This window comes from Elephantulus edwardii, unplaced genomic scaffold, assembly GCF_000299155.1.
Source record: "Elephantulus edwardii isolate Elephantulus edwardi_28Jun2011 unplaced genomic scaffold, EleEdw1.0 scaffold00163, whole genome shotgun sequence".
In the NCBI taxonomy this organism is placed as follows: domain Eukaryota; kingdom Metazoa; phylum Chordata; class Mammalia; order Macroscelidea; family Macroscelididae; genus Elephantulus; species Elephantulus edwardii.
In genome coordinates, this window is record NW_006399913.1 from 372,591 (window position 1) to 391,423 (window position 18,833).

At 36.2% G+C, this 18,833-nt stretch overlaps 1 protein-coding gene and 1 pseudogene across 3 annotated transcripts in view; one reads left to right on the forward strand and one right to left on the reverse strand.

Moving 5' to 3' along the window:
• NOX4 (NADPH oxidase 4) overlaps nucleotides 1-18,833 on the forward strand; it is a 264,726-nt gene that overhangs the window by 155,153 nt on the left and 90,740 nt on the right. For all 3 annotated transcript variants that reach the window (XM_006895246.1, XM_006895247.1, XM_006895248.1), the window contains exon 12: nucleotides 13,084-13,144. In XM_006895246.1, coding sequence (XP_006895308.1) covers nucleotides 13,084-13,144 — 61 coding nt within the window. The remainder of the gene's footprint in view (nucleotides 1-13,083; nucleotides 13,145-18,833) is intronic.
• On the reverse strand, nucleotides 10,040-10,826 carry LOC102874763 (annotated as a pseudogene).

Genomic DNA, 18,833 nt, shown 5'->3' on the forward strand with positions numbered 1-18,833 from the left:
TTAAAAAAATAATTATAATCCAATAATTTGCATAAAGTGTTTCAAAATGTGTCCATGTTTTCCAAAGCTATATTTTGATTTAATGTACAACTATTTGTATAACCTCCTAGTAGGTTTTTCTTTGCCTCACTTCAACCTACAGTTTTGTCTCAGAAAGCATACAAAATGTTGATTTTTAAAGTAAAATCAGATCTTACCACTTCAGTACTCAAAAATGTTTTGTACTCACTCAATACATACTTGAGATCTACTGAAAGTGCCTCATTTTCTCCCATGGAGAATCCAAACCATTGGTATTTCAATTAGTCATAGATCCAAATGTAAAAAGTAGACCATCACGGATTCATTCCCATGCTGATTGTCCTGCAGTCAAAACTGACCTGTTAGCAGGTTTTTGAGGCTGTAAATTGTGTGAGATCAGATTGCCCATCTTTCTCCCAAGGATCCAGTAGTGGCTCCAAACCAACAGAGAGAAGGACCCTTGAGTTAGCAGTGCAACTCTCTAGGGACTACACTATCAGACATCCTGGAGACAATGCCAGAGATGTAACAAGGAGCTTTTATTATGCAGTCTTTTATTGACTTTTGGAAGGATTTTGCCTTTTACTTTGCGTGAGAATGGAGTTACTTATAGGCTTCTGAGTAGAAGAATGATATGATCTGGCATCTTTGTCAGCAGGATCTTTCTGACTGCTGTGTGGCTAGAAGGCTATGAAGATATGATGATCACTTGGCCCTGGAGGCACCTTCCCTTATTCTTTCTGAAACTTGAGCTTTTTGTTGTGATGGGAAAAAATTGTCTTTTACTTCAAGGTAGTACCATTTTTTAGGGTGTTGGGATTTTAACTTCACATACTTCTTCAATTGCCATTACAGTATTCTATACACATTGCATTTTTCAAATATTTGTTGATATCTTTCTACTATTGCTACTAGTACCTGTGATTGTTCTGCCATTATGATTCTTAGTTTTATATCTCATGTCTGTTAATTTAGCATTTTGGTTTTTGCTTATTTTGTTTTGAGCAAGCTGAAATAAATGCACACTAATAGTCCAAGTTAAAAATCATATTTGTATACTCTTCAAGAATCTTTCTGTTTACTAGTATGTTTTTAGTTTGCACACACAAGTAAACACTGACGTTTTCTTTCCAATAGACAAGTATGTCAAATAGTTTATTATCACAGTGTTATATTTTGTTTTATGGATTGGTTGATTATAGACTATTATTTCTCAAGCCATCCTCACTGTGGAAATTTATAAGAGCTTCTAATACAATCTCTTACATGTTATGGATACCAAATAACTATTTGCTGAGTATATGAACAAATTGTAGAATAATTGTCTATCTTTAAAATTCTATTTTCAAGTTATTTCTCACATATTCAACTGGTATTGGATATATATCTTCTATGGGCAAATAATATATAATTTTTTTAAGATTTTTACTCATTTATTTACAAACTCAAATACATTGTCTTCAAGAACAAATTCTTTCAATTTCCCTCACCCCTTACCCATCAAATTGTACAACCCCATGATTCATCCCCCATCCCCTTGCACGTCCTCAAACCTCTACTTCTAATCTCTCCCACCCCTCCTGGATCCTTTTACTCATTTTACAATAAAGGTTTTAGACAATATTTATCCTTGTGGGACTGAGGTCGTTCACTCAGCATAATGCTTTCCAGTCCCTCCCAAGTTAGATAATAATTTACAAAATTATTGCTCCTGTGTACTGCATAGTATTCCATTGTGTAAATATTCCATATTTTCTCAGTCTGTTCATTTGTGGTTGGACATCTGGACTGTTTCCATGTTCTTGCAATGGTGAATAATGCTGCTATGAACATTGGTGTACAAATCTCAGTTTGTGCCTCAGTTCTCATTTTTTCAGGGTATATCCCAAGTAGTGGAATAGCTGGGTCATATGGAATGTCTTCATCTAAAGATATTTTATGATGTATCCATGCAGAGAACATAATAGAAAAAGCAAAGAGATAATGTGTAATGTTGTTGGGTGCTGGTGAGTCAACTACAACTCATATGTCCTCATGAACAACTGAGCTGAACCTTGACCTGCCCTGCAGCATCTTCACAATTTCTAATACATGCTGTAGCTCATTGTTACACTCACAGTCTCATTCTCTTTTGTTGAGAATCTTCTATTTTTCTGATTCTCTGTCTTTATCAACATATTGTCTTTTTCCCAGGGATTTGTCCCTTCTGACAACATGCTCAAAGTGTGTGAGACAGTTTCCCCATCATAGGTTTTGAGAAACACTCTGGTTGCATAGCAAGTAATTGAAAAAATACCATCAAGGAGCACCTTAGTCTTTAAATGGACATCGCTTATCTGTAGCATTTTGGTTTTTTTGAGGGTTTTTTGGTTTGGGTTTTTTTGTTGTTGTTGTTTTTGTTGTTTTTTGGGGGTTTTTTTGTGATTTCAGTGAAAGTTTACAGAAAAGTTGTATCTGTAGCATTTTGGAAAAGTCCTTGACAGATTTTCCCAATACAAACACATCTTTTTCAGTTCTTGACTGCTGTTATCATGAATGTTGGTTGTATATGCAAGAAAAGATTAAAGCATTGGTAAATTCAATCTTTTTTCCACTGTCATGATCTTGCCTATTGGTCGAGTGGTGAGGATTTGTGTTATCAGGATGTTGGGATATAAAAATCATGCAATTGAGAGAGTCAGGAAAGTTAGAAAAACTCAGGGATATCTTTATTATGATGATGGTAGTTGAAATGTTCTTTGCACAATTGCTAGGGTTAATATGAGAAATGAGATGTGCAGACTAGTAACTAGGAATATGAAGTCACACACACAAAAGAGTGTTCCTGGATCAGTTTTGCTTTAGCTGAATTAGAATGAATAGAGAAGAAAGATGAAATATAAAGCTGGAAAGCCTTCGGAGGAGATTGTGATTGGCCTTAGAGTCCAATATATAAAGAATATGAATGTTTATCTATTGATGTTGTTAGGTGCAATCAAGTCAAGTTTGATTCATAATAGCACTGTGAACAACAGATCTGAACCCTGTTCTATGCTATCTTCATTATCTCTGACGTACTTGAGTCCATTACTGCTTTCACTGTATCACTTCAGCTTGTTAAGGGTCTTCCTCTCTTTCGTTGACCCTCAGTCTTTACAAGCATGATATCCCTTTTCAGGGAATGGCCTCTCCTACCAACAAAACCAAAAGATGTGAGATGAAGTTTCACCATCTTTGCCTCTAAGGAACATTCTAGCTACAATTTTCCAAGACATAACTGTTGGTTTTTTGGCATTCCATTGGATATCCAATACTTTTTTCCAACACCACAACTCAAAGATTCTCCTTGTGTCATCTTTATTCATTGTCCTGCTCTCAGATTATATTAAGTGATCAAAAAGACCATGGCCTGGAACAGGTGTACCATAGTCTACACCTTAAAAGAAAACATCAAAAGTTTAACAAATTGGATATTGCTATAATCAAGCACATCTTCGGTAAGGTCATTTGAAAATACTTAAAAATTGTTTGAATGATGGCAGCAAGAGAAATACCTGACAATCCCATGAGATTTGAACCTCTATTGGAAGAATGCTCTAGGTTTTATTTTCAAATATGGGGGTAGAGAAGTTGAAAAGTTAGGAAGTTAGCAACAGTTTTCTATGTAAAGGTTTTCCTATGGAAATGTCTAACAGCCAACAGACAAACAAACGGAAAACTAGAGGTAGGAAGTGAGAACTAATGGAGGAATAAGGGAGAGGGAGGAAAATGTTTAACAATGAAGCAATTAAAAAAAAAAATTCAAAGAACCACAAAACCAACCAAAGAAAGTACTGGCAAAAATCATTACCAAAATCAAGCCAAGGAGTAGATGAAACTAACTGCCATCTAACATATTCCAACTCAGAGTGACCCTACGCAACAGATTAGACCTGTCCCACAGGATTTCCAAGGTGGTACGTCCTTGTATATGGAGACTGCATAATCTTTCTTCCAGAGTAGCCAGGGGTTTGAATTGTTGACCTCCTGAATTCTTTAAGCACCGTAGCACCCGAGCTCCTAAAACAATTCAGTAACAACATGTTCTCTGATAATTTACTCTGGTTTAACAAATTTGGTTACATTAAAAATTAAGATGTTGCTATTTTCCATTTTTATTATTTCAAGGCTCTTGATTTCAAAATAAAATTATTGTGGCTTTTAATTTTTTTCCATGTTAAATAAATTCTTGTCCAGTGACATCATTTTTTACACTTAGTTTCCAAACGTCAGATAAATTATGCAACATCTTTTTATATTTTTGTTGTACTGTTCTAAAATCATTAGTCATTTGGACCCATTAAAAACTCAGTCTGGTACTGGAAGGAAATAAAAAGGTTTGTCTTTATTTTTTTTCTCTCTCCAAGATATCAAATTACACATTCCAGATTATCTATTAGAGTCAAGTTCTGTTTTTTTAACTTTTTTTTTTTTTTTTATTTTAGGCAGTGTGTGTTCTGTAACACTTAGATTAAGGCAAATACAAGACAGATGCAACTGTGTTTCATTTATTGGGAAATTTACTAAGATGGATAGCAACTTTTTAATGTTTATGAGTTAAATTGAACAATTAGGATCTTTTTTTATGAAATTGATTAAAGCTTACAATAAAATAAATTAACTTAGGTGCATATGAAAGAAATCTGAAAGTCTTCATGTTCTGGGAATTCACTTCTACATCCCAGATGTTTATCCCTAATAGCTTATTATATATTCTAAGGGATTTTTTTAATTACATAGAGGCAAAACACTAATATATGTCTTTTTGTTTTAATACTGTGACCTTAACTACAGATATTTTTCTGTAACTTTTTCAATTGAAAATTTCCATAATCATTTGCTTTCATTACTGTTGTAGAAGAGATCAGATGAGTAGAAATATTTTCTTAATACTTCTGAGGGATGGGTACCCGTTCTAGAAATTATTAAAAGACATCTTGAAAACAATAAGAAACATCCTACTCTAGGCAACAGTAATGAATTTGGACATTATTTGTGTAAAAATACAGAAATACATATGATCTAAAATCTTCAGTTAGTGTTCAGAAACTATTTTGTAGAGTATTGTTTGTTGTTGTTGCTGTTTTTATGTGCTTTCAAGTTGGAACCAACTCATAGTTGACCTCCAGTGGGTCTTCAGAGACTGTAAATATAGCAGGAGATTGTCTTTATCCCACAGAGCAACTACCATCTTTGGGTTGGTAGCACAACCTCTTACCCACTAGGCTACCAGAGTTCGCTGTATTATTGTTTAGGCTTCTTTTAGATTTGTGATGATATGCTTAGATATAAACTGTGTGAAAGTTTGCCTTTTTAATTCGTAACTTTTTGAGGAAGTGTAAGTTAGTTATAAAGACATCTTTCCTTAGAGGTTTTATCCATTCAAAACCATATGAGCTTTTGAAAGGATCTTGATACATTCAGACAGCACTTAAGAAAGCAAAGTTTATATGACTCCTAGAAGACCCAAAGGAATGGCGAACATCATATGTGTTTTCCAGTGTTTGTACTGAAAGAATAGAACAGTGGTAAGAATATCTGGCAAAATATATATTGTGTTTCAAAATACAGTGTAAGATTAAATCAAGCTAGGTGCACACTCAGACACAAAAAGGCTTTTTTTCTTCCTATTTTGATATTTTTGTGGTTGAGGTTTCGTGTGTTTTTTTCCCCCCTTCTTATTCTCCATGTAAAGTCTTTTGTTTCTCATCAGTATAACTCATGGTCAGTATCATCAAAAGAGGGTGCTTTACTGTAGTGGAAAAATCCATTTATATAAATTTCTTGCTATTTCCCTCTCTCTTTGTCTTTTTATTTTCTAAAAAGAGCTCTGATATTCCTTTTTATTTTTAGAATATTTCAGTTAATGTTATTTTCTTTTTTATTGTTGTTGAAATTATAGTCTGTAATAAAGCAGGCATCAAGTGGTATGTGGCCATCAGATGGTGGTAGTATGAAATTGTTTCACTTTATGCTTTCTATGAATGACAACATCCGTAAGCCAATATTAAATAGTTGTAATTATTGTTATTATGTGCTGTCAAGTCGCTTGTGACTCTTAGAGACCTTATGTACAAGAGCCCTAAAACCTACTGTATCACTGTCGTTGACACAACTACTCCCATTAATTACCCCAATCACTGAATCAGTCCATCTCATAGAGGGTCCTCCTTTCCTGTGCTGTCCCTCCATCCTACTAAGCATGATGTCCCTGTCCAAGCACTGGTCCCTCCTTGCAACATGCCCAAAGTATGTCAAGACTAAGCTTCAGAATCCTTGCCTCCAAGGGGCCAGCCCAGTTTCACCCTCTCCAGGACAAACCTGTTTGTTCTCCTAGCAGTCCATGGTGTATTCAACACTCTTCTCCAGAGCCACAACTCAAAGACATCAATTCTCCTTCTTTCATCCCTAGTCATTGTCCAGCTCTCTGATACATAACATGCAATTGTGAAAACTATGGCCCGGATCAGGCACACCTTAGTCTCCAATGACATCATTGTTCATGAGTACTCTGGAGAGGTCCCTGACAACTGACTTTCCCAATGCAATTCTTCTCTTAATTTCCTGGCTGCTGGTAATAAGAGTGTTGATTGTGAAGCTAAGCAAAGTAAAACTGTTAGCTATCTCAATCTCTTCACCATCCATAATGATGCTGCCAGTTGGTCCAGTGGTGAGAATCTTTGTTTTCTGGATGTTGAGCTTCAATCCATATTGAAGGCTGTGTAGTCCTTGACCTTCTGCAGCAAGTACTTCAGATCCTTCCCAGTTTAAACAAACAAGGTTTTGTTATCTGCATAACTCAGGTTGTTGATGAATCTTCCACCAATCCTGATGCCACATTCCTCCTTGTACAGCGCAGCATGGCGGATGATGTGTTCTGCATACTGATTGAACAGGTATGGAGGCAGAATACATTCCTGGTGAATACCCTTCCCAATTTTGAACCATCTCATGTCTCCTTCCTCTGTTCTGACGGCTGTCTCTTGGTTCAAGTATAGGTTTAACCTAAGCACAATCATATGTTCTGGGATTCCCATTCTTTTCATACAAAATAAAAATGATGTCATTTTTACAGAGAATGTCACCTTGTGTGATGATGCATGAGTGACAAAACTTGTCACTTTTGGAATTTTAAAAACCAGAGTATAAGTTAATATCAGAGCCACAGTTAGAAGTAAAATTTAACCACACACACACACACACACACACATATAAATAAAATGTGTTTTTTAAAAGCTTTTCAAGTTCTTATGAAATTTTACTTTACTGTGAGCAGCGGTGATGACTGTATTAAAGCACCGATTGGAGAACAGTGTTTGTTTCATTCATTGAGTTGCTACGGGTCATCTATGACTCTAAGCACTTAGCAACAGCAGCAACAACAGGAATATTGAGTTTCATGCCTTATATTCATATGCCTTGTATTTTATGTAATGCTTTGATTAATCTAACCATGAACATCTATTAAATATATTTTTATTTGGAGTTTTTACTGACTTCAATATTACTTTTCTCTTTTTATCTGAGAGTTGCAAACATGTCTACTTCTTAATGTCCTTTGTTTACTTTTTCAAACATTCTTTTTTTATCTTTTAAATATAATGCCTCTTTTAGTTTTTGTCCTTTTGATTTTCTTATTTTCTTATTGTTCTGTATACAATCATTCATATACATTGTGTTTCATGTATAAACATTATGTTTCATACAATCTTTCATTGAAATAGAATTTCCTTCATGTGAGTGGAATGGCTGGATTCTGCTAAGGTGTGTTTTCTGATTTGGGGTTGAGACTAGGGTGCAGCTTCTCCTCACAACAGGGTGCAAGTGGATTGGATTTGCCCTTTTATTTAAAAAGGCTTCTGGCCAAAAGTCTGGAGCTATTTCCAGGATATTCAGTGGAATGGCTGGATTCTTCTAAGGTGTATTTTCTGGTTTGAGGTTGAGCCTAGGTTGTGGCTGCTGCTCACAACAGGGTGTAAGTGGATTTTATTTGGCCTCGTATTTAAGAAGCTTTTGGGGCCCTTGGGCCTGTGGCCTTTGGGCTAGGTGTTTGTGAATCTCCCAAATAAAATAGGCTCGGATGCAGGCGTGGCATCCACTTCCACTTGCCTCTGGAAACTCTATCATTTGGAGAAAAGATGCAAGTTTTATGTTCAAGATTTTCATTCATTGAGTTGCTGTGGGTCATCTATGACTCTAAGCACTTAGCAACAACAACAACAACAGGAATATTGTGTTTCATGCCTTATATTCATATACCTTGTATTTTATGTAATTAATTATTATTGATAAATGCCAATTTTTTTCTCTCTCTTTTCAAGTCTCTTCTGGCTCTTTCCTATTGCTTCACCTCCTCATTTTCCCACTACACTGTGCTATCTTTATGATTTCCCTCTTCCACTTTTTCCATTCTACTTTCATTGTTAGAATGAGCTGAAGGTTATTCACTCCTTTACTCATTGACATCAAATTGGAATAAACTCAGTTGACTCTTCATTGAGTTTCCTGGGCTGTAAATTTCAAGGGAGAAGATTGACCATCTTTCTGCCTTTGATGCCACTGGCGGATTTAAACTGCCATAGAGATGTGACCTTTCGGTGAACAGTCAAACTCTCTTATGGACTACACTACTGAAGCTCCTTGAAGGATGTGAGACTTGCTTTGTATAACTAAGTCTCTAATCAGAAGGACCTTCAAATTTACTTTTTCTTTTGCCTATGCTTTGATTTAGCTATCATAAATTCATTCCTCTCTTAATTCATATTATTGTTTACTGACCATACTCATCTTCAATAAAGGAATTTATTTCCTTTTACTCTAATTCCTCATACACTCTTCACCTAATTTCCATTACTCTAATTCTTCATACAGTCTTCATCTAATTTCCATGCGTATGCTTTAATAGAAACTGATATTGTTGTTAAGTGCCATCAAGTTGATTAGGACTCATAGTGGCCCTATGAATAATAGATCCTAATCCTGCCCTATCCTGTGTCATCCTCATCATTTATGATGCACTCAAACCCACCATTATAATCACGATGTCAGCCATCTGGTTGAAAGTCTTCTCATTCAAGAAGCTGTACTATATGAAGAAGAATGTGGCATCAGTATTGGAGGAAGATTTATCAACAACCTATATTATGCAGAAGACACAATCTTGCTTGCTGAAAGTGATCAGGACTTTAAATACTTGCTGAAGAAGATTGAAGAGTACACTGTTCAAGAGGGCTTACATCTTAACAGCAAGAACACAGAAATTGTCATCATCAGGCCTATAGGGGGCATGAAGAAGGGATAGAAATTATCAATGACTTAATCTTTCTTGGATTCACATTGAACAACCTAGCATCAGCAGCCAGGAAATCAAAAGCTGTAGTGCATTGGGAAGGTGCTATCAGGGATTTCTTCAAATTACTGAAGAGCAGACATGTTAATTTGAAGACTCAAGTGTACCTGATTCATGACACGGTCTTTGAATCACTTGCTATGGATCTGAAAGTTAGACTGTGACTAAAAATGTCAAAAGAAGAATTGATGACTTTGAGTAGTGGTGTTGGGGAAGAGTGATGACTATCCCAAGTACTGCCAAAAAGACAAACTACTTGTTGTTGTAAGGTGCCGTCAAGTGGAGTATGACTCATAGCAACTCTGTTAACAGCTGACCAAAACCCTACTCTGTCCTATGCTATCCTCACCATCTCTGACACAGTAGAGCCTATTGTTAAAGTCACCTTATCAATCTAACTCATTACAGGTCTTCTTTCCCTGCTTAACCCTCCATTTTACCAAGCATGATGTCCATTTTCAAGGAATAGCTTCATGTGTTAGAGTTTTATTCTTTCTCCATTCCTATTCAATCTGTATGCTAAGGAAATTATTTGAGAAACTGGAATCTATGAAGAAAAATATAACATCAGGATTGAAAAAGGCTTATCAATGACTTTTTTTTTTCACATTCACACTTTCACGTTAATTAACTAGATCTTTAGCAGGAAACCTAGAACACTAATTTATGTGAATAAACTCCATTGGTGAGGGAAAATAAAGAACGCAGGTAGCTTTAGAGCTGAAGGGCTCTGATTTTTGGTAAAATTTGGGAGTCCACAGCTTTCTGAATAACTTTGCACTACTCTGTAATCTCATATTTCTCTTTCCCTGTGTCAAAGATCTTACCCTACTGGTGGCGGGGCTTCCACAGCTGCTACTGCTTTAAGTACGAGTCAGTAAGATGATTTGGGGTTTTCACACACCTCATGTCAACTTTAGTGGAGGTGGCAATGACAAATTCCTGGTGTGTTCTCTGAGAAACTTGATTGAAGGTCAAAGGCCCAGTCACAGGGAACAAGCTACTATTCAACTCCTTCAGGAAAACCACTCGCTTGTCTCTATGGTGCCCTTTGAGGATGATTAGAACTATCCTGGATGTGATGCCAGTGCACAGCTTCCTCACGTGCTGGCTTAAGGGCTTTTTGCAGTGGTCCAACAGCTTCTGCGGCACGTCTTCAGTATGGTCATATCTAGGCATTTTGCACAGTTTCATCACTTGGGTACCACTATTCTTATTCCCACCAACTGGTTTTGTGACATTAGCAAGAACCTTCTCCTTCTTCTTTTCAACTTTGAACTTAGTGGCTGAACATTTCCTCTTTTACATGGACTTCCTGGAATACATGGCCAATTGGGAATACCCATCAATCCCTAAGACTAGGATAGGATTGCAGCTGCAGTGGGGCTTTACCCTTGGCCTTTGTAACTTTGCCACTAGTATCTGCCTTCATGGCTTCTGGCTTGGCCTCAGGATTCTTCTCCTTGGTGTTTTACCTGTCATGTTGCAAGATGGATTGCTTCCCTCATCAATAACTTTTATTATGCAAATTACACGACCTAATTTGCTGAAAGTGAAAAGAACTTGAAGTACTTGCTGGCTAGGATTAAACACTACAGCCTTCAATATGAATTGTATCTTAGTATCAGGAAAACACAGCTTTTTCACCACTGGGCTATTGGCAACATCATAATGAAGGCAAGAAGGATTGACTTGGATCCACCGTTAAGACACTTGACAGCGGTCAGGACATCTGTAGATGTATTGCGCCAGGAGAGTCCATAGTCAGGGACCTCTCCAAGCTATTGAGGAGTAATGATGGCAGTTTGAGGTCTAAGGTGGACCTGATTCAGGCCATTGTCTTTCAGTCAATTTCTGTGCATCTGAGAGCTGGACAGAGAGTTAGGCTGACAAGAATTGATGCCTTTAATCTATGGTATAGGAGAAGAATGCTGAAGATCCCATTAACTGCTAAAAGAACAAACAGACATGTACTGGAGAAGGTACAGCCAGAGTGCTCCCTGGAGACAAAGATTATGAGGCTTTGTCTCACATACTTTGGACATGGTGCTTGCTGTTAATATATCCCGTTGAGTTGCTTGAGACTCTCAGCACCCCTATGTACAGCAGCTCTGAACCCTGCTCTATCTTGAGCCAGTTTCATTATTTCTGAAATACAGACTCCTTTTATCCAAGTCATTGAGACATCCATCTCACCCAGGGTCTTCCTCTCTTGTACTGTTTCTCCACCCTTCCAAGCATGATGTGCTCCAAGGACTGGTCTCTTCTGGCAGCATGCCAAAGTGTCAACCAGAGCTTCAAAATTCTTGCCTCCAGAAGGCAAATTGGTTTCACTCTCTCCAGAACAGATGTTTGGTCTCTTAAGTAATCCATGGTATGTTCAATACTTTATCCAGCACCACAACTCAAAGGCATCAATTCTTCTATCATTAGATTGTGAGGCTAGCACAGAATAGTGCACTGTTCAGATCTGTTATTCATAGGGTCAACTCAAGGGTATCTAACAACAACAGCTACACATTCCAAGTGTGAAAGGCAAAGCTTCGCCATCTTTGTCACCAAGAAACACTCTGGCTGCACTTTTTCTAAGACACATCTCTTTGTACTTTTGGCAATCCATGGGAAGATGTAATTCAGAAGTAGGGGGGCTGATAGATGTGGATTCAAATTTTATGATTTGTCTTTTACTAGTTGTATTCTTGTGAGCAAGTTAACATTTTTAGATCTAAATTATTTAGTGGTCTTATCTATGAGATAGAGAGCTCTAGTGGCCTAAAGACAAGAAGCTGTGCTGCAATCCCGAAGGCATGTGGTCCACCAGAGAAGAGTGGCAATCTCCTCCCATGCAATAAACTGTCTTTGAAAACTTGTGGGAGGATCTGCTATAGGTAATTTTTTTTATTTTATGGTACACAACAACAACATTTATGATATAGAACTTAGCAGGGTTATTGAGAGATGTTAGAATAAAGGGTTTAGTATAGTCCTTGACACATGTACTTGGTACAAGCTGGAAAAACACAGATAGATAAACCTTATCCATAATTCTTAAATAAGATAGATGTGGTTTCAGAGTTGATAATTTTGCAGATTTTCAAAGGTAAGTGTATTCATATATGACTTCAGATAGCCAATAGGATATTTGACACTTTTTTTTAAGAAAATTGATATTTTCATACAGACATGCAAGCTTCTCTTCTTTAACCTCTTGTTAATCCAGATCAGGTAGTGCCACCAAATGAGTTCAAAAAAGTTAAAAGCACTCCAACTTTCATTTTTTCAGAACATTTGAAAGTATAAAGGAATGACTAGGCACCTGGCAAATATACATTTTCTTATTGTTGACTAAGAATTATTCTCTCAGTTGAGCCGCCTATGTTACTTTGTTTTTAGGTTTTTAAAAATGTACCATGACATACTTTAAGTCCTACAGCTCACCTCTTGCCCTAGAGATCCTCATCGATAATCTCCATGTATTTTATTGCGAATATTATGTGAAAAAATAAATAACAGTATTTTATGATTATAACAGTTTTATATTGCATGTACATACAAAATTTTATATTATTTCATGTATTTTTAAGGAAAGGTAAATTGCCTCATTGACTAGTTGACATGGCTTAGTCTGATAATATATATTTTGCATATTTATTATTCATATTTGATTCTAGTTTGTTTGTTTTGTTTTGTTTTAGTGTCCTACTGAAACCAAAGCAACATTTGGGGTTCATCTTAAGATAGTTGGAGACTGGACAGGTATGTAGAACTTAGTTACATATTTTGAAAACAATACGATATATAACAATCTGAATGCATTTAAGTAGTATAACAATGAGTAAGTTTAGAATATGCATATGTTTTCAGGCTACTGTTTGTTTTGTTTATTTGTGCAGTTTTGATAGCCATGTTTTCTTTCTGTTAGAAGAAACACTTTCTCATTATTCCAGTACCCTGACCTATGATAGTTATTGAAAATATACTATTTTCACTGTGCTTTCACATCATAAGTACTATTTACTTGTCTGATACAATGGTAATAAAAGAACATTGAAATGTTTATTAGAAAAATTGACTTTTAAATTAGCAGTTGGTTTGACTCTTAAAATAATCAGCACTTGAAACTTAAATATCAGTCAAATATTTTATTTTTTGCTTGATCTTCTGTGTGGTATGTATATTTCTTTGGAATGATGATGACCATTAATAGTAGGTTATAGGTGGTATGCCATTCGCCGCCAGTTCAGTAAGTATTTTTTATTACTGGAAAATGTTTTGCATTTAGAGTTTTGAGGAAATATAAGGTATGTTATTTGTTCTTATCTTTCCTAACCCACCAAGGGGACTGACAAATGATTGCTTAGTAAATACTAATTTGCTGATTAGTTGATTAAATTGATTATTTAACTTAAAGCAGATACTAACATGAATGCAAAATGATGATTTTTATATTTAAATGCTAAACAATGATTTGTTTTTTAAAAAAACATGAAAGTCAGAAATGGTAAATTCTCTGTTATCTAGGGCTACAAAAGAAGCTTCACAGAAAAGAATTAAGGCTAAGCCTTAGAAATTGGGCAAAAGAAGTTAAAATAAAATAATTTAATGTAAAAGTTACAGGATTGCCTAGATGGCAGTTATGGTCTCTTAAGGGTAGATTCCCAGTTGTGGAATTGTGGGTATATTTATTTGCAACTTTTTGAGAAAGCACCACACGACTTTCAATAGTGATTGCACCATTTTGCACTTCCACAAACAATGAATAAGGGTTCCAGTTTCTCCACTACCTCACCAGCATTTGTTGTTTGCTGCTCTGTTAAATTTTGCTGTTCTTGCTAGGGTGAGATGATATCTCATACTTGTTTTGATTTGCATCTCTCTTAGAGCTAGGGATTTTGAGCATTTCTTCTTGTGCTTATTGGCCATCTGAATGTCTTCTTTGGTGAAGTGTCTGTTCATATCTTGTGCCCATTTTCCAATTGGATTATTTATCTTTATCTTGTTGTAGTGCTTAAGTATTTTATAAATTCTAGATAAGTCCCTTATCTGACATGTCATTACCAAATACTTTTTTCCAGTCTGTGGCTTCCATTTTTATCCTATTGGAGAAGTTTTTGGATGTGCATAGGGATTTGATTCTTAGAAGGTCAAAATCATCTATTTTATCTTCTCCTGGTTGTAGATTTTTCAGGATACTTGGAAGACTGTTTATGTTGTGGATTAGTACTACTAAAGTTCTTCCAAGCTTTTCTTTAATGAAGTTTATAGTCTTTGGTTTTAGTCCTAGGTCCATGATCCACCTTGAGTTGGTTTTTGTATATAGAGTGAGGTGTGGATCTTGCTTGAGTCTTCTGCAGATATTTTTCCAATTTTTCCAACACCATTTGTTAAAAAGGCTGTCATTTTCCCACTTAACTGATTTCATCTCCTTGTCAAAAATCAGTTGACCATAGGTAGATGGGGTGATATGATATATGCATACCCATTTTTATCACGGCTTTGTTCACAATAGCAAAGGGTTGGAAACAACTTCAGTGCCCATCAACAGACGAATGGATAGAGAAGCTGTGGTATAGTCACACAATGGAATACTACGCTTCATTGAAAAACAAGGAACTCATGCAATATTATTCAAAATGGGTAACCCTGGAGGACAAAATGCTGAGTAAAATGTCTCAGTCACAAAAAGACAGATACTGCATTGTTCCACTGTGTAGAATGGGACTGACATCAGGGTTGGGGTAAGACTGAGCTAAACTGGATAAATTATATATACTGCATTGAAACAGATGAGGGAGAGAACAGTTTAAAAGCAATATATGCTAGGGTATTATGGTTATCACAAGAGTCAAGAATTAAGGTTGCATAGTGGAGTGCACTCAGGGCGGGAGATTGTATACCCATGAATGAATTTTTCTTTTACTTTTCAAAGAGAGGAGTGAACTTGGGGGGAGGGGTGGGCAGAGAGAAAAGTGCAACCATGAATGCATAGAAACCTAAAATCTCTATAAATGTTCATTAAAATTAATTTTAAAAAAAGTTACAGGATTGCTAAAAATTAACATAGAATGTTTTTGAAGTATATTAATGAATTGTAAGTCAGCCTAGTAGAAACAAGATTTTCTTCTGGAAAGTGCTATGCATAAGTCATGGATGTCATTGTGGCAGGATTGTACAACTTGAAAGGCTATCTAGATTGAAAGAAACTATGAAATTTTGAGAATCATGGACTATTTGGGGGCAACTCTATGAGAAAAAAATGCCTTTCAGTTACTGTGTATATTTAAATTAGGAGATCTTCGAGAAGCTTAAAGGCAGAGTGGAAGGAGTCCATCAAGTGTACTAGAATGGAAACTGAAACCTAGTAGCAGATTATACACAAAAGTTGAGGATATAGTAGTACAGTATGGGGGATGGGGGGAAGAAATCAATTTCTATAAAAGTTAGAGAAGGAAGAGATGCTGGATAACAATCAAGGGATATTTTTGGAAGAGGAGGAGGGTAGCTGAAGGAGCTTCAGTAGTTTTAAAAATAGAATTTATGAAGTTCTTTGTCCATAGAGGAGAAAACCAGGTTGGAAATAGAGATTTGAAGAAAATGATACAAAGGATTTGATGGCAGGAAGCTAAATGAATCAAAAGATTTTTGAGCAAAAAGTGACCTATTTTTTAGTCATGGAAAACTAGGTTTATATAGACATTATTAATACTGATTTATCAAAAATAAATCATGGGAATTAATTATTAGGAAGAATATGCAAATAATAATTCTTAGAACTCCAGAACTGCTTGGAATAATCACACTTGTTTTGCACTATTTGTGACATTAAGAATAAATAAATTTCTTCTCTGGTAAGAATCATAATAAGAATTAAATTCACTAATTAATTTCTACTGATAGAATTCTGTGCCTAGTGGAAAACAAGCACTATCAAGATATCATTTAATCACAAGGGTAAGCAGAAATGTTAGTATATTACTAGTTATTGTTACTGGTTCCTTTTGGAGTTATTCTATCCCAGCTAAAAAAAAAAAAATTGATTGACTTACCATTTATTGTAGACTTCTCCAATAAATAAGCAGTTAATAATACTAATTATATGTATATGCCATTGAAGGAGAAGCCAGGTCATTTAATTTCTAGAATTTGGTCCTGGTCATATGCTTTTCAGTCCAAGTCTACAAAAAGTAAATACTGATACATAACACAATTCTGTAGTAGTAGTAGTAGTAGTAGTAATAATAATAATAATAATAAACATCTATGAGTGCATACATGGGAATTTACAGTGGTGTACTGGTAAGGAGCTGCTCTGCCAGCCCAGTGACACGTAGTTCAAATCCACTTGTTAACCAGTGGGGGAAAAATGGTAATCTCCTCCCATGTAATTTACATACTGTGAACACCTCCTGGAGGGTCAGCTATAAGCCTTTTCCAACTCTATTGCACATAAAAATGATAACAACATGAGTAGATACACATAGGTATCTACTATGATACATAACAGTATCACTGTAGGTAGATATGTAAGCTGAACAGATATAGGAAGGCAAATGGAAGAATGCCTATGAATATATATAGGTTTGGCAAAAGGTATTTATATCTTTGTGTTTGTATATGTTATAAACATATCTAAGAATATTGTGGCACATGCAGAGGACAAAGTTATGAAAACCTATCCAAACACCTTGAGGAATTCTCAGGTCACCTCTTGAATCGACAAATACAGTGTTCTACCTCCTACTTTGGTGGGCAGTAATTGGGTTTTTAAGTTTACAAATACCTACCTAAGTTACAGCCATTTGTTTCTCTTTCTGTTGGACGAAGAAGAGTGAAAAAACCCCAAAGACTCATCCAAAGGACCGAGGAATAGTTTCCACTACCCTGAGACCAAGTGGAACTCTGTTGGCCTAGTGAGGAGAAACTGTACTGCAGTCCCAAAGGCATGCAGTTCAAATCTAGCAATTGCTCCATAGTGGAAAAATCTACTCTCCTGCTATTTGCTACCTCTGAAAACCCACTGGAGGCTCAGCTATGGGTCTGTTGTGATTCAATAACAACAACCCTGAGATCAGAACTAGCTGATGCCCAGATACCACTACTGATCACTCTGATAAGAATAACAATAGGTTTTAAACATAAAGGGAGGGAGGGGAAATGGAGAATAAAATTCAAAATCACTCAAAAAAAGACTAAACTGGAACCTTGCCCCCTCCTTAGCCATACTCAGGATCTTAATTATGCTCAAACCCTTTCTAACAATTACCATATCAATCCATCTCATTATGGGTCTTCTCTTTTGCTAACCTTCTACCACTTGTATCATGATGACTTTTTCCAAGGACTGACCCTTCTGACAAAACATCTGCATTTACAATCTACTCAGCTAAATTAATAGCAGACTAATTACTAAAAGGAGGAAGTCAGCTCTGCCCCAAATATGTGATCTACAGTAGCACTCCCTGATTTCCAGCATCACCTCCTTCATTCAGTTCCCTCACTCTTCTATGTCCCTTGAGCTCTGTGGTTTTCTAGAATAAGCTCACAGAAACTCAAACCCATTTGGGATGTGACTCATGTGACTGTGGGTAGCATAGCTGGTTTTGCAGAGACTAGTGAGGGATGGGAAAGACTCAACCGTGGCACAGCTTGACGCTGTGTCCCAGGAGAATGAGTGTCCAAAAAGAGAAATAGCAAAGGCAAGAGCGAGCATTGAGCTTCCATGACCTAAGGTGGGCCTATAGTAGGGTGGAGTTTGTATCCCACATTCATTCTGTTGCCTTTATACACTAAATGCTTCATCACAAAATAAAAAGTTGATTAATGGCAAGGAAAGTCGCTTGAATGATAAACTGTTGACTATCACAATACTCAAAGTGAAGTTTTTAGGAGCCTTGCTTCTAAGGAACAAGCTGGTTGCATTTGTTCTAGATAAGATTGCTTTAATCTTTGGGTAGTGATAAGATACTTAAATACTCTTCTCCAACACTAGAATCCAAAGGCATAGATTTTTCATGTCATTGCTATTCATTGTCCAACTTCCTGATACATAAAAAGCAATTGGAAATACCCTGCCTTGGATCAGGTGCACCTAAATCTTTAACCTGATATTTTGCTCTTTAAACTTGGAGAGGTCGTTGATAATATATTCCAAAAGTAAGGAATCTTTTGATTTCTTGACTGCTGCTACCAACAATGAGGGTTGATTGTGGATCCAAGTCCAGATGAATTTTTCTCCCTTGATGTCGAAATGTAATCTATGGTGAAAGCTGTAATCTTCGATCTTCTGAGTATTTCATATCTTCTTTAAGAAAGGTTGTGTTGTTGCTCATTACTTTGGTCCATCCTGTTTTCTGTGGCATCTCTGTTTCAAGGATGTTTCTCAGTGTTTCACTGTTGTAGAATGAGGCTGGCATTGGGGTGGGGGTAAGACTGAGAAAAACTGGAT